Source organism: Onychostruthus taczanowskii, unplaced genomic scaffold (assembly GCF_017590055.1).
Source record: "Onychostruthus taczanowskii isolate IOZ18803 unplaced genomic scaffold, ASM1759005v1 scaffold48, whole genome shotgun sequence".
NCBI classification, from domain to species: Eukaryota; Metazoa; Chordata; class Aves; order Passeriformes; family Passeridae; genus Onychostruthus; species Onychostruthus taczanowskii.
In genome coordinates, this window is record NW_024502347.1 from 1,495,373 (window position 1) to 1,509,856 (window position 14,484).

A 14,484-nucleotide genomic window follows, 5' to 3' on the forward strand; every position below is an offset into this window, starting at 1 on the left:
ATCCCTCACAACAGCAAGTGGTTGATTTAAAGTTATGATTGTAACAAATTGGATTTAAGGCTAAGTTCCAGTACTTGGTTAACTTAAAAAAAAAAAAAAGGTAACAGTATTTGAACATAAAGTGCTAGAATTGGTTTCAAGCCTGTTTTGAGTTAGTTGCCTTACAAATTATGCTTTTGAGAGGGTAGATGGGGGAAGGTATTAACAGTTGCATCGTTTAGATGACAGTATTGCAGACAGCAATGTTACAAAGTCCAGAAGAGTATGTGGGTTTATTCAAATCCTGAGCAGCTCAGTTGCACAAACCTCCTGTGACTTTACGGTTGTCCTGCGGGGACCCAAAGCCTTTGTGGCCAGTGGAAAACCGCCAAGGTGGCGGTGGCAGTAGGAGGATGATAGTCCCACAGGAGCTTGGTGCCAGGCCAGTTTGTCCCAGGGGCCTTGAGGAAGCTCTCCAAGCTCTGAAGTTACGCAGGATTTGGAAGGATGCAGAAGTTGTGTGGTGTTAAACAGAGGCACGTGTACCATGTCCTTGAGGCGCGTGTTGGCAGAGGCACTGCAGTTTGCTGGGGCTCATCAGAGCGGGTGTTGGCCGGCGCTGCTCGCAGGGCAGGGGTTGCTCCTGATGGGCTGGGAGCCTTCTGCTCCCTGCTGTGCACCCCAGCGAGGGTCAGTGACCTCTTAACTCGCCGTAAGAGGAAGAAATGACATGTTGCTGCAAGTGGCAACATAGTAAGACCCGCTGTAGGAAACGGTATCAATTCCTGAGTAGGAGACAGGCCAGATCTTTTAGGGTTTGTAGCAGCACGAAAGCAGTGCTTTTGTCAGTTCTTCTGATTTAGAAAGCAAAGGCCAAAAAATTATTAGTTTCAAAAATCTTAGCCATGTCTTCTGAAAATGGGAATACTGAAGATCACAGCGTGTCTGAATTTAAACAAAACACCAATAAAATTGCCAAAAATGACAAGAAATGCATTATTAATCTGGTATTTTTATGATTCTCCTCATGCAGAGGTCTTAATGGGTTTGTCTCTGAGTACAAAAGCAAAAAGACACAGATCTGATAAGAAAATGACAGATCTGCTGTTATCTCCTTAACTTATAACAATCAGTTCTTGAATAGTACCTAGAGGATGATCTGTCTTCTTAATGGCTATCATTAAATCAGTGATGTGGGTTGCTCTTCTATGATGATGCTGTTTACTTTTGTACTTAACTTTTTGCCAAGATACTGTTCTAAAGGAGTTGATAAATCCTATATGATAGTATATTGTACTTGGCTCCATATATTAGGTAAATAAGGAGAGAGATTCAGTACAGGAACTTGCAACCCTCCTGACAACATAGGTCATTACAGACAATATAGCTTTATGGTTATTTTATTTTATTATGGATTTTTTTTTCCCTAATAAAAAACTGTGATGTTTTTTCCAGAATTCCCGGACTCAAAAAAATAATTGACATTATGTGGGACACAGCTAGACTGTGAAAACTGAAAATAAATGAACTGATTTTTCTTTTTTTCTTCCTGGATGCTGCTCTTAGGCACTCTGAGCATATGCCTGAAAGTGACAAGTGTAAGAAGCCATAAAACAGTTCCCCAAAGTGCAGTTACTGATAGAAGGGTTCCTGAATCTCCAGCAGTAACTGACATTATTAGTTTAGTACTATTTCACTTCATTTATCTCATTGTAAAATTAAGCTACAGATAAATAGCTGAGTCTTGAGGTACACTAAATGGCATGACATTTTGTCATATTCCATTCTTGTTGCTTGTGGTTTTGTGGTGAAAACATTGAATTTATTTAAAAAAAAAAAAAAAGGAAACAAAAACCAAAACACACACACAAAGAAAACACACAAAAATATCTTAGTTTTTGAATGCAGTGTGAATATATATGACATTAAGTGTTGACTTGACTACTTGACAAAGCATTTTATAAACTTCTAGTTTGTTTCTTAGTGAAGCTCTGCAAAAGTAAGGTTTTTGTATGTTGTATCTGCAGAATCAAAGCAGGCATGAGCCTTGGGTCACAGTATGAAGCAATTTTCTAGAAACACACTCGAACCCCTAGGAATAAAGATGGCAAAAAGCTTCTGGTAAGATACACTTCTGGGTTGCATGTCTGTGTGTTTCAGAATATGAGAGCAGGTTTTAGATGCAACTTCTTTACAGGACGCTTGCACAGCATTTCCTGCACACTTGCTGTAGCCCCACAGCATTGCAGCTCTGGGTCACTTGCTGTCATGGTCTCAGCCAATTCCAGTAAGCCAAGTGTAACACTCCAGTACTCCTAAAGGCCTTTTCCTTCTTCCCATGTGCTTACTGTTGTGTCTTATTTCTGTCTGAAATGAGATGTATTTCACTGTCTTTTTCTTATATTTTCATATAAAGACTGTTTCTAGTTAATTTCTAGTAACTGGTTAAATGCAGTTAAAAAAATAAAACAAAACCAAAAACAAACACAGAATGATGTGTTTGTTTTTGGTTCTGTCATTTTCATCAGAGATGATTCAGCTTGCCTTCCCTTGCTTTGAAGACATATGTTTGCATTGTATAAAGGGTTTGTTGGCAGTTGATTGCTCAGTGAGTGATAGGAACACTTCCATCCCTGCAGGACAGGCCTTCCAAGAGCATCTTCACGTGATAGTGGTGAGGCAGGGTCAGACAACATTCCAGGCAGCACAGCAAGTAAGGTACTGCATTGTCTCACTCAATCAGTCATGAGCAGTAGGAGTTGCAGGAGGTTCCTAAGGGTGAATTTTCACTCAGTGGGCACATCATATTCATCCCTTTTCAGTATTCATCTTGGAGAGAAGGGACATCAGTATAAGATGGTAGAATGTATCCCAGCTTCAAGGAGCTGTGAAATATGTTTGGCATTGGTGTGACCCAGCAGTTTGCTACTAAAGGAAAGAGAGGTGACATATTTAGGCCAAACCAGTTCTAGACAGCTGTGAGCTAAGTTTTATTTTTCTTGTCTGAACTCCAAATACACTCTCTTATTAAGGTTAAACTAGTTTTGTTTAACCTTAATGCTTATTTAGTACTGAGAGACTGCAGAGTGACTGGCAGCCCACGGATGTTCCATTCCCCAGGGAGTGGTGACAATCTGCAGCTGGACAGCCAATCCCCTCCCTATACACCCTCTAACCATCAAAGGTTCAGAAGTTACCTCTGAGATACCCAGGTCAGCTTTGAAACTAGCTGACACAGACTTTGATTTTGGGAGAGTTGGATCTGGGAGGAATTGTTAACCTGAATATTCTTCTGTGGTGTGTGTGTCTGGGGCCACCTCAGAACAGCAGTGGCAGAACCCACAGCCAGACAAACAACTTTGATAGGTCAGCTGCTCCCTATCAGCCTAGGAAGAGCTGTGTACCCTCATAAAAAAGGGGAAGGATAATCTGGTAAAACACTCTTTCAATCTTCTAAGCTTTAGATATGCATCTTTAATCTACCTATTTACAGTAGTCTTAGAAGCCATACTTCTGTTTTTGTGTCCTTGCCAAAGCATGAATAATCTCAAGATCCAAACTTCTTCTAGCTCCCTAAATTAAACTTTGTACTTCTGCTACCTAATAGCTGCAGAACAGAATGTTAAATTTGGATAAGCCGTGCTGACATTAAAAACAAAACAACTTGTGGTGTAGAGGTGGGAGTGAGCTGTAGATATCTTAAAGGTAGAAATTACCAGAAGAAGGACTCTTTGGGAGCAGTAAGAGTCCTAAGTGATGAACCAAATAGTTCAGGAAACAAATAAAACCACTGAAGTTCTTGCAGCTTGGTGAGTTCAAGTCAGTCAATTGTGGTAACTGCTCAGGTGAAACAAAGGAGTCTCACAGCCTATTGCAGCTCTGAGAGAAAAGATGGTGTCTTTGGTGGGAAATACAGTGGGCTAGGAATGAATGACCTGATTTATAATTGCTCACAAACCAGCATGATCACTTGCAAGTTGTTTGCCCATTAATGCTGAAGATGTGGCCATTAAGAAAGCAGCATTTAAGCAGAGTCTAGAAATAGAAAACCAGCATTTCAAGGACAGATAAGGTCTGAAGAAAAGACAATAAATCTAATATATGAATAGGGTAAAATGTTTGGTCTTAGCCAACCCTTAGTCCTAAAGACTGCAAAAGGAAAGCTTCTGTCTATTGGTCTAAATTTATCTCCTGATGTGGCCCATTATCAGCTCTCCATTCTAATAAACAACTTGTTTTTGTTATTATTATAAAAGTATCAGGTGTAGTGACATTCCTAAAGGGTTGATCCTTTTTGACACATACAGCAAGAATTTAGATTGTACAAAGAATACAGTTTATTCTCCTCCCTAGAACTGTGTGTACCTATTCTAATAATAGAATGAGTTTTTAAAAATCAGACTATCAAATTAAGGTTAAATAAAGATGAATGCTTTCAAATACTGGCCATGTTTTGGTTTTTTTTTTTTTTAAATTTTTTTTTTTACTTGCATGCTACAATGGTACATTCTTCTATTTAATTTAAATTCTTTCATCACTGTAATGAATGGTTTGATTCCTGTGCCGTATTGTTATCATGATAAAGATTTTTGCTGTTTGAGAAATAACAAGTGTATAATCAAGGGATAGAAGAGATTAACAGACACATGTGAAATTTGTTATGAAAAGGGTAGTGGCTGTGGACAGCAAAGAATGAGAGGAATCCACAGGGAAATGTTCATAGTGGCCAGTGTGGGGCTGTTAGTCATTGCTGAAACACCTGGTGACTTCATTAAGGCACCATATTAGGTGGAGCTTAAACTAATACAAATCAGCTCATAGCCTCAAAGAATTACCTGGTTTTAGTTGTAAATGTTCCAGGGAAAGAATCATCTGATCATCCTCCAAGATACTAATTTGATGTCCAGGGCATTGCAATAACTGGCATTTCAAATGCTCCTGCCTGGATGGCTTTTCTGTGGAAAGAATTTAAGATCTAGGTTTGCCAGTTCTTTGGAGTCATATGTTTGTGCTGAACTTGACTCAAAAAGTTGCCCTATTGGGCTGAAACAGAACAGTTTCAACTTAAAGCAGTAAAGTGCAGACATTTTTGTTTTGCAGGATTAGGCTTTTCACACTGTAGCTGGTTGGTCTCATTTGAGCTTCCCCAGGGCTTTTCTTTAAATGTAGCAATAAGGAAAAATTGCATTTCTGATAACTTAGAGTGCACAGATGTTAAATGCCAACCTCTATGGATATGCTTGCTATGAAGGAGTGTGCTTCCATGCTGTAGGTGGTGTTTGCTTTGACTATATCTCATGCACTCTTTCTGGGTGAAAGGAACCCGGTATCTATCGATATTTTCATGTTAAACATCTGTTGTGTTTTCCCGTAGGAGCATTTCACTAGATCTCTGTTTACTTGCACTGATACATGGTCAAACATACTGTTGTGTTTCCCCAGGGGAACGCTCCAGTTATGCAAACCAAACCATGGATCTGTCCCCCTGTTCCCCAGCTGCACTGTGGTTTGCACTCACCAGTGCCCAAGTGAGCTCTGTGCCATATTCTGTTATGAAATTGCTCATGTAATTGGTCATACTAGCTCACAAATACAAATAATTTCAGTCTGATTTCTAGATGAGCAGGGGGCTCAGGTTTGTGGGGGCTCTTCGGTCTGGAGGAGTTGCACTTTGGAAACACTTGTATGAGGACTGGGGTGGAGAAAGACCTTGCAGCAAACTGGGTGATGGGATTCTGCTAAGGCAGAGGCATACCTGGGGCCTGAGCAGGGCTTGTGTACTCTGGCCATATGGGAGAGCTTTTAAGTCCATTATTACTTGTTTGCTGTGGCTGTGCAACTTCCTTTTCCCCTTTGTACACAGTTTTTCTGACAAGCTGTCACTGTCTCCATCTCTCCTAACAGAGAAAGCGGAGAGCCCGATACAATTTCCTACCTTCTGTTGTTGAGTTGGTTGTTTAAAGAGAGAGAATTTCCCTTGGACGATGCCAGAAAAGAATCTGTATCTGCCAAGGTTCTTTGTATAGGGAACAACTGTTAATATAAACAGGCTTCCTCACAAATACCCAGGCAGTACAAATGACCACAGTGGGACAAAACCACTTTGCAAGTGAGGGAGTTCTGCCCCTCCTCCCGCACCCCTTCTTCCAAGGGTATTAACCAATTCATTGAAGGGGATGACCATTTGTCTGTCATCCAGGGAGGCATCTTGTATTTCAGCTTTCAGGTAATTTCTCTCCCTTTCAATAGTTTTTGTGAGTGCAAGTCAGTTCTCTGCCTGTGTTGGAAGAGGAGCCCATGCCGCCTTTTTGTTGCACCCTGGCCTGAAGTAAGGAAGCAAGCAGTGGGAATTAAACACTGTTCTTCATTAGTTTATTTTATTAGCTCATAAAATGTCATCTTCTCTGCCAGTATTGCTCCATGCTTCTGTTGAGCATTTTATAAAGTGCAAGTAGTTAAGGACACTCAGTTTCTTCTGGAGAAACTCAGCAGCTTCAAGCCAAGGCCCCAAATAAGGATGGAGCTGTGGTACGTGGGCATCTCTAGGTAATTTAACCTTATAACTGCTACTAAGCCTTCAGCAGTAGAGTATCCCTTCGTTCTCCAACGTTAATTGCATGACCCAGAGGTGTGGTGGTATTTGAAAACTGGAGAGGAAAGCAAGCCTTTAAGGCTCCAGAATTAGAGATGTGCAGAAGTGCTGCCTTGCGTCATGTTGCCATGTTCCCCTGCCAGCACTGTCCTCAGTGTTTTCTGCATTTAGCTGCTAGGTTTGATAACAGGAACAGCTTGTGTGCAATTTTGCAGTGTTCAGTTTTACATTTAACAGAAGTGTAAAGTTCAGTGCCGTGGAATTTCCCTGCTTGGTTTTTAAGATAACTTGGTACAGCTGAAAACCGCACAGCCTGAATTGTAGGCAGAAGCCTTCCTCCCCCAGGTGAGTATGTTTAGAGGTTCAGAGCTGTCCTGGCCCTTCTCCCATGAAAACTGCAATAGAAGATCTCCTCTTGGGATCTACAATATTTTATTTTAATTCAAATTATTTGAAGTAAAACTATCTAACAGAATGTAGCTTTATAGATCTTATAATGTTGTGAAAGAAAAAAAAAGTAAAAATCACATGGGCCTTGTTTCTCAGGGACTTGTTTCTCTTGAAATAACTGATGATATAAAATCCCAGACCAAAAGAGGTGGGAGATGCGAGGCATCTGGCAGAGTTTGCAGTCCTGGGGGGTCGGCAGGCGCAGCACAGCCTGCTGCAAACAAAGGCCGAGTGTTTTGCTGATACGATTGCAAAACATATGTTTGCCCAGGACTGTTATGATCTTGGGAATAGGCAGGAGGCCAGATTTCTGCAGCAGCAGCGCACTTAGTCACACAAATATCTGCAAAATGTGAACCTCCTGCGATTTCTCGGTTTAAAAGCCGTAATTATTCTGTTGCTTAAAGAGAAGGTAGAAACTCTTGCATAAGGAACAGGAGAGGGAGGCAGAAAGCATCGTCCAAGGAGCGTCTCGGGGCCGGGGAGGAGAGCGGAACGGAGCCGAGGGGTCGGGGGCTCCAGGCTGTCCTGCCGGGCCGGGGTGCACTGGACGGGGGCTGCCGCCTCTTGTGCCCCCGCCCGGGGCATTTGGTGCCACTCCCGGGCACAGGGAGCGGCCGCGGGGTCGCAGCGAGCGCCGGTCCCCGGCGGGGCAGTGCCCGGCCGCCGCTCCGCCCCTGNNNNCCCGCAGCGCCGGCCGGATGGTGGCGAGGCCGGGCCGGCAGCAGCAGGTACGCGCGGGTGGCCGGGGTGCCCCGCCGCTGTCCCCGCGGCGCTGAGGCCCCAGGGGCGGGGGTCTCTCTCCTCGGGTGCATCCCCCCGAGAAATCCCTGCTGGAATTGGGGACGGGGGCTCGGGCAGCCCCCTGCTGATCATCCGCGGGGCTGAGGAGGCAGCGGCGGCGTTTCCCCGCGGGCTCCTCGCTCGGAGGGTGTCGTTCGGGGGTTCGCAGGTCCTGCTCAGCCGCGGGACAAGAGCTGCTGCCTGCAGTGACAGTGCAGATGCTGTCGCTGTGCTCCGCGGCGCCCCTGCTCCCAGGAGGGCTGTGTTCCGCTGGTGTGGTGGTAACCGGGTACCTCTGCAGAGTTCTCGGGCTCGTCCAGGTGGTTTTTGCCTCGGAATTGCCCGGCTTGTACGTCGTTCTTGCATAGATTTGGATTATCCTTTTGAAACAGTAAGGCTGGTCTTTTGTTTCTCAGGAGAAGAGCGGGCTGTAATTATAAACAAATGCAAGTCCAAGAGCATTATTTTGGGCAGGAACAAACCTGCTGATTTGGATCTCTCTTGTAAATTTCTTAGTGTCACCACATTAAGATTCTTCTTTTAAAGGAAAATTTTAAATCCTCAGAAGGATTTAAATCCTCAGTAGGTTGCGGCAGAGCCTGTTTTGTATTCATTCGAAATCCTTCGCCCTTTAACGCTTTCTCTTTCATTACAGAAGTGCCATATTAAAAAAGCAAGGCACTAATCATTGAAAGTTAGCCTCAGTTTCAGTGAGCTCATATCAGAAGTAAATTGGGTTGTGGACTCTAGGCAGTTGTGTCACAAAACCGCTTCAGGAAGAGCTGTTAATGCTGAGTAAGAGCAGGTAGCACATAGGCAGGCACCTTGAGACTGCTGTAGCTGAACCTGCTTGTACCTAGAAAATGACCAGAGAAGAGGTGCTAGAGATGGAGACAGAGGAGTCTGGGCTCTGCTTTCATTCCTGCCATTGTGAACAAGGTGTGTGATCTTGGACACACTTTCCCTTGCCTTGATTTCTGTCTTGAATCCAGTCACATAAACTAGATGGGGATGTTTTTAAAATCGGGCATTTCAAAGGACTTTGCGACATACAGAGAAATTATAATGAAATTAAAGTAATTTACGTCTTTAAATTCATGTAAGAATAACATACTCTATATGAAAGAGGAACAGTTCAGCATTTGCCATGCTCTAATTCCAGTGAAGAGTGGTAGGTCTGTGTAACAAAGTGCTTTGTAACAGAGGGGGAGTACTTGTTCCCAGTTCTTTAAATCCTTACAAGTGGAGACATGTCTGTTGCTTCAGCTGAATGACAGTCTGAAATACCCAGCAAACTGAACGAGTGCAAAAATTTAAAGTACATGAGCATTTCTAGGATAATTTTTTTTTGCAGTTTAATGTGAATCAAGATTTGTTTGGGAAAGCCACAATAATTGCAGCTACTTCAGGATTAGATAAACAAATAAAATAGGAAAAATAGCCAGCTCTGCATAGCCCCACATTTAGAAAAGATGTAGAAAAAGAAATATATTTAATCACCACTCCTTGTTCTTAATTCCCTCTTTCCTAAAAGTTTTCTGACCAGTATGGAAACTACAGTAGCAGAACTGAAAATATAGTTTTTAAGCTGAGTATGTATCAGCTTGGGGACAGCTTGTCCTGTGGGGCCAGTTGTGCCCGTCCTTGTTGTTAAGGTCCTAAACAAGGAAACTCTACTTGTAGCCTCAGTGTCACCAGCAGTGAGGTTTTGCTGTCGGTGGCCTTTAAAGGGGAAGTAGGAACCAGACAGTTCACAGTGAGCGCAGCAGCAGGAGCAGCATGAAGCCTCTTAGACTGGTAAGTGCCAAGTCTCCCTTGGAAATGCTGCACAACCTTCTTGGACACTTATATGCTTAGGAGCATTTCATCCTCTAAGCTTATAAATACCCTAAATGGGTATTTTTAATGTCCATGCTTCAAATGTTCATCATATTATGCTAAGTTGAATTTTCAACACAGGCGTGCTGGAGGAGTTAATTCTACCGGGAGATTGTGTTGAAGAGTTTTTAATTCACAGTTCATTGTGCCTTTCTTAACCTTAAGCTTGGGTAGGAAAGCACTTAGATTATGTAAAATGATGACTGGTTATCTAGAAAAAATGTTACCTCCAAAAAATTCACCTAAATCTCATTTCCCTTCTCTGGTTCATTACATTAGATTGTTTTATATTGTATTATGGGGTGTGATTTTCATATAGTTTTGTTTGAATCTAGCAGGACTTAGTGCTTAATCATGACATAGATGATTTAGATAAAGATGTTCATTCAAATGTAGTTTAGTGAAGTAAATAGATAATTATAATTTTACTTTGCCTGTGGCTTGTCTATGATAAAATGTTCCCTTTGCCATTTCGGGTGAGAAGGCCTAAGTACGTAAATAAGTCTTTCAGGTAGATACAAATCTGGTAGACTTGATAGTGGTACTGACTGCACTTGAGGGGAGCAAAATGACTCACTGTGCTAACACCAGGGAAGCAGTCTGAGTGAGCATTGTGGATCATAGCTCATCAGTCCTGAATGACTGAAAATTAGCAGTTTGGTAGCAGTCCCCAGATTCACTGGACAAAACTACCATGGAATTTTGGGAGAGGTTTTGTGATAAGGGACAGAGCTCTAGCTGCAAGGAGCCAGCAGTGAGGGACCAACAAGGATCTGGAAAAGCATTTTAGGCATACAATGGAGGAAGAACTGTAGCTTAGGTTAGCTAGCTGTTCCTGTTCCAGAGGCTCTGTGACCTGGCTTGTAGCTTAGTTCTGTTTTCAGTGTTTCTAGGTGAAATTTCTGATACTGTGTGTCTGCTTAGACTGTGACTTTTTTTTTAAGAGATTCACAACAAAAGCAGATGATGTTCTCTTACTAGCAGAGGTAATGTGTGTTGTACTGTTAGTGTTTACAAACCTCTTTTACACTATTGCAGTTCAATTTTTTATCTCAGGATTTTACATAAATTTGACAGGAATGAGGTTCCTGTCAGAAAGCTTAAAAAAGTTAACCTCAAAATTGGGCTGGATGAACAGCTGTAAGATACAGAAAAGCTCTACATTGTGTGAATTCACATGTTTGAGGTTTTAGAGTGGTCTTCTCTGAGCAGGTATGTGCAGGCAGTACAGACATTTTGGTCTAGTTGTCCTTGTGGAGTTGGATGTGCTAATTGAGCCAGACTGGTGAGAGTAAGTAGTGACTGGGAAGTATATAATTAAGCTTGCAGAGTTGTCTCATTAACTTTTCTGTCTCAGCTCTGCAGTGCTGTTTCTGGGTGTAAGTTTGCATAAAGCATTTCCTGGCTGAGAAGTCTCTGAACAGACCCACAGTCTGATAGTTTGGGCATTAGCCTGTGACTTCAGAGATCTCAGCTCAAGCCACCAGTCTCCTGTAGCAGCTTCTCTAAGATGTGTAGCATTTCCATTTCTGAGGGATTTTTTTTCTCCTAGATTGGAGATAATGTACTTGTCCTACCTCACAGGAATCTTGCATTATCTAAATCTTGCATGAGATGTGATGTTGGGCTGATATGGCAATGGTGAGGGATGTGTAGATTGAGAAATGATGGGTAGCTGGTGAGCATAGTTCCCATGGAAATCATAATAGTGGCTGTACAGAAACACAAGTTACATTAGATAAGGGGGAAGAGCAGGCTTTTCCTGTGTTTTTCGAGGTTGTTTCTGTCAACATAGCAATACAGCACTTACCTGGCTAAAGTCTTGCTTTTCAGGCAAGGTATGTCTGGAAAGTGAGCAGTGGAGTGGATTGCCATCCAGCAAGGCCCACCTCCTTCCATTAGCTTGAAATTCTGGGTGTTCCACCCTTGGTGCTCAGCTTTGCAGCCACCTGAGTTTTATGTTCTGGCTTTGAAGATGGAGTGCGTCTGATGTATCACCATCATCATTATTGTTATTATTGTTATTGTTATTATTTATTTGCACCTAAAGCCTCACTTGTGGTTGGCTTTCTGCTGAGCTTTGAGCTGTATTCAGCTGCAGTTTCTAGACTGAATGAAAGTGGTGTGGTGAGGTTGGCAAACAGGAGGAAAGCAGCCAGGAGAAGTTGATGCAGAGAATGTGTCACTAAGTAGGTCACTTTGGTGTGCAATTCTGTGGTCTGGAATCGAATAAAAGTTGCTTACACTTTCGGAATAACCAAAAAGAATACAGGCTTTTTTTTCCAGCTGCTGCTTGTCCTAGACACAACTGCCTCACCAAGTGCTTGGTGGTGCTTTAAGAGAAAGGTGCAGGAGAGAGATGAAGTGGTGTGTCTGGTCAGGATGCAGGTCTTGCCTTCGAGAGGGAGAGTGTTGCTCCCTGACTTGAGTGTATTAGGAAGATAGAGGTTTAGTGAATGGTATCATGAAGCATAGAAATACATTCAGGACAAAGGAGAGATTCACTAGGACTGTTTGGAGAACTATTATTACTGTGATATTGCATATTTGAAATGCTGGAATGCTGGAAGCACACAGCTATTTCTGAAGTACTAGGAGAACTTGATTAAATGCTGCTTCCGAAAAAGAGAGAAAGGTAGTTTTTGAAAAAAGGTCTGCCATAGCTTGTAACTGAAGAACAAGATTTCAAAAGGCTTCTACTTGGTCAGGTTTTACACAGCTCTCATGACTGTGTTAAGCATGCCCCTCACGGCAAGTTGCTTCTGTTCTCAGCACCCTCTGGAAGAAACCCCCATTTTGCAGACGGGACACAGGGTCATCTTCACAGCTCGTTTGTTATGTCTCAGTCACAACACAGCCTTGACCTCAAGCTTCTCAAGTACTAGGTTGGTGCCATGATATCAGGGGGATGATCCCTCTCCTGATGGAAAACAAAACAACCCATTTAATCGTTAAAAAACCTCTTAAGTCACTTTGCAGTGAGGGTTTGGATGGTTGAGTATATAACCTGTTACGTGCTGTGTAATTGTAAGTTTGACCTCTGTATGCTTTAATAAACAGAAGTGTATTGATTGTGATGTATTTTAGATTGTGAAGCAAAATACACTAGCAGTCTGCTGATCTCAGATTCTTAAATCTGGGTTTGGGGTTTTTTTCCTTCCTCTAACTGTTCTGGGAAAAGGAAAAACTGAAAAATAGTTGTTCAAGAATTAAACTTCAAGGTATTTGTCTTGGAGGGCTTGATCTGGCAAACTGCAGACATCTGCTAAATTAAATCCTGTTTACAATTTAAAAGATCTCTCTTTTTGCTTGCTGTTGTTTGGCTCTGTTTCTCGAGTTATAGTTATAGCCAAAATAAGAAGAAGCTCTGCTGAAGTTTTAAAGAGAGATGTTGATAAATTCCATCCTACAAGTGCCATTCCTTGTCTGACAGGCAAAATTTGCTTGTGTGTGGGACCCATAGCAGGAAAAAGCGACACTGAAGGGAAAAAGCGAAAAGATAGTTGTAAGAGATGCCCTTTGATCTTATTTTATCCAAGTAAGACTTGAGAAATGAAGGCATCTGACTTTGGGGTTTGACTGTCAGAGTCTAAAGAGTTTGGCACTTGCCACTTAGGCCTGCACTCATTATTTCCAGCTCTCTGAAGTTGTTATTTAATCTTAGGAGAAAGTTCAGGAAACAGTAACTGATTAATAAAATTGCTTCTCATACAGTGAAACTCGTGCAAATAGAAACCTCAGCTAAAGAGAAAAAAAAGTGCAGGAGTGAGTGCAACCAGTATTTCATATTTATAACGGCCTTTACCTATGTGGGGAAAATGTGGCAAAGTTAACAACTGCATTGGGCAGGCAGCTCTTGGGGCATCGTATGTTCTGAGGCCTGGACCAGTTGAAGGTGCCCCTCTGTGTGGCCTGAACTGGCTCAGTCCTTGGTATTTATTCATCTAAACCTGCTTGAGAAGTTAGTATCGTCACAAAATGAGTGGGTTTGGCTATGGAACAGAGGCAATGCATATGTTCTAAAAGGTGATTGGGAAAGAGGGCACAGGTAAGGAGCCCAAACCATTAGTTTATATAATAATACCTAGTGTTTAGCACTCAGCTCCATCCTCAGCTTTAATCCCAGATCTCCCCCCATCTGTAAGAGTGCCATGCCACCAGCTGGCAGGGCTCCCACCTTTCCTGGGGAAGCCAAGCTGCTCACTGGGGAGTAATCCCCTCAGGAGAGCTGGTTTGCAGCGAGTGCCACGCTGCAGATGAGCCTCTGCTGCGATGGCATGGGGCCATGTGTGAAAGCGTGAGGTGAGGCCATGGCCTGCTTTGGTACCTGTCCCCTGGAACCTGCTGTGCCCTCAGCGGGCTGCTCTGTGCTACAGAGGCTGCCCTGGAACACACGGCTCCCCCTTCCAAAGGGAACGGTGTTAATGGGCAGGACACACATGCACCCAAGTCTTACACGTATTTGCTCCTTGGCTGCAGGAAAGGCCCAGGCCGCCGCAGGCCTGTCAGAAGGCTTTGTCTGGCTGAAGGAGAGGACAAGTAGGGAACTGCCAGGGTCATCCAGCCTCCACCTTCCCTGCAGGGCAACACATCCACACAAGTGGGTGCAAGGACGTGGCTGTGCTGTTCTGATGGAGCAAATTCCCCTCCCTCCCTCCTTCCCTGTAAATGTGAATAGCTTTTTATCCTATCTTGAAAAGAAAGCAGATGCAAATGCAGATCAGGTACTTTCAGCAGTTTAAGTGCTCTTTGAGGTTGGGAAGAAGAAATCTGATTAGGGTTACAGCTGTTTCATTTCCTGA

General features: G+C 42.9%; 1 protein-coding gene across 3 annotated transcripts in view; it reads left to right on the plus strand.

Moving 5' to 3' along the window:
* Positions 1-14,484, plus strand: part of SESN1 (sestrin 1) — a 78,697-nt gene that overhangs the window by 54,219 nt on the left and 9,994 nt on the right. The window contains exon 1 of one of the 3 annotated variants that reach the window (XM_041414934.1): positions 7,699-7,752. The exons of 1 other annotated variant lie outside the window; for it this stretch is intronic. In XM_041414934.1, coding sequence (XP_041270868.1) covers positions 7,723-7,752 — 30 coding nt within the window. In that variant the 5' untranslated portion in view covers positions 7,699-7,722. Of the gene's footprint in view, positions 1-7,698; positions 7,753-9,531; positions 9,602-14,484 lie in introns of those variants that run through there. One more of the 3 variants, XM_041414935.1, reaches the window with a different exon arrangement.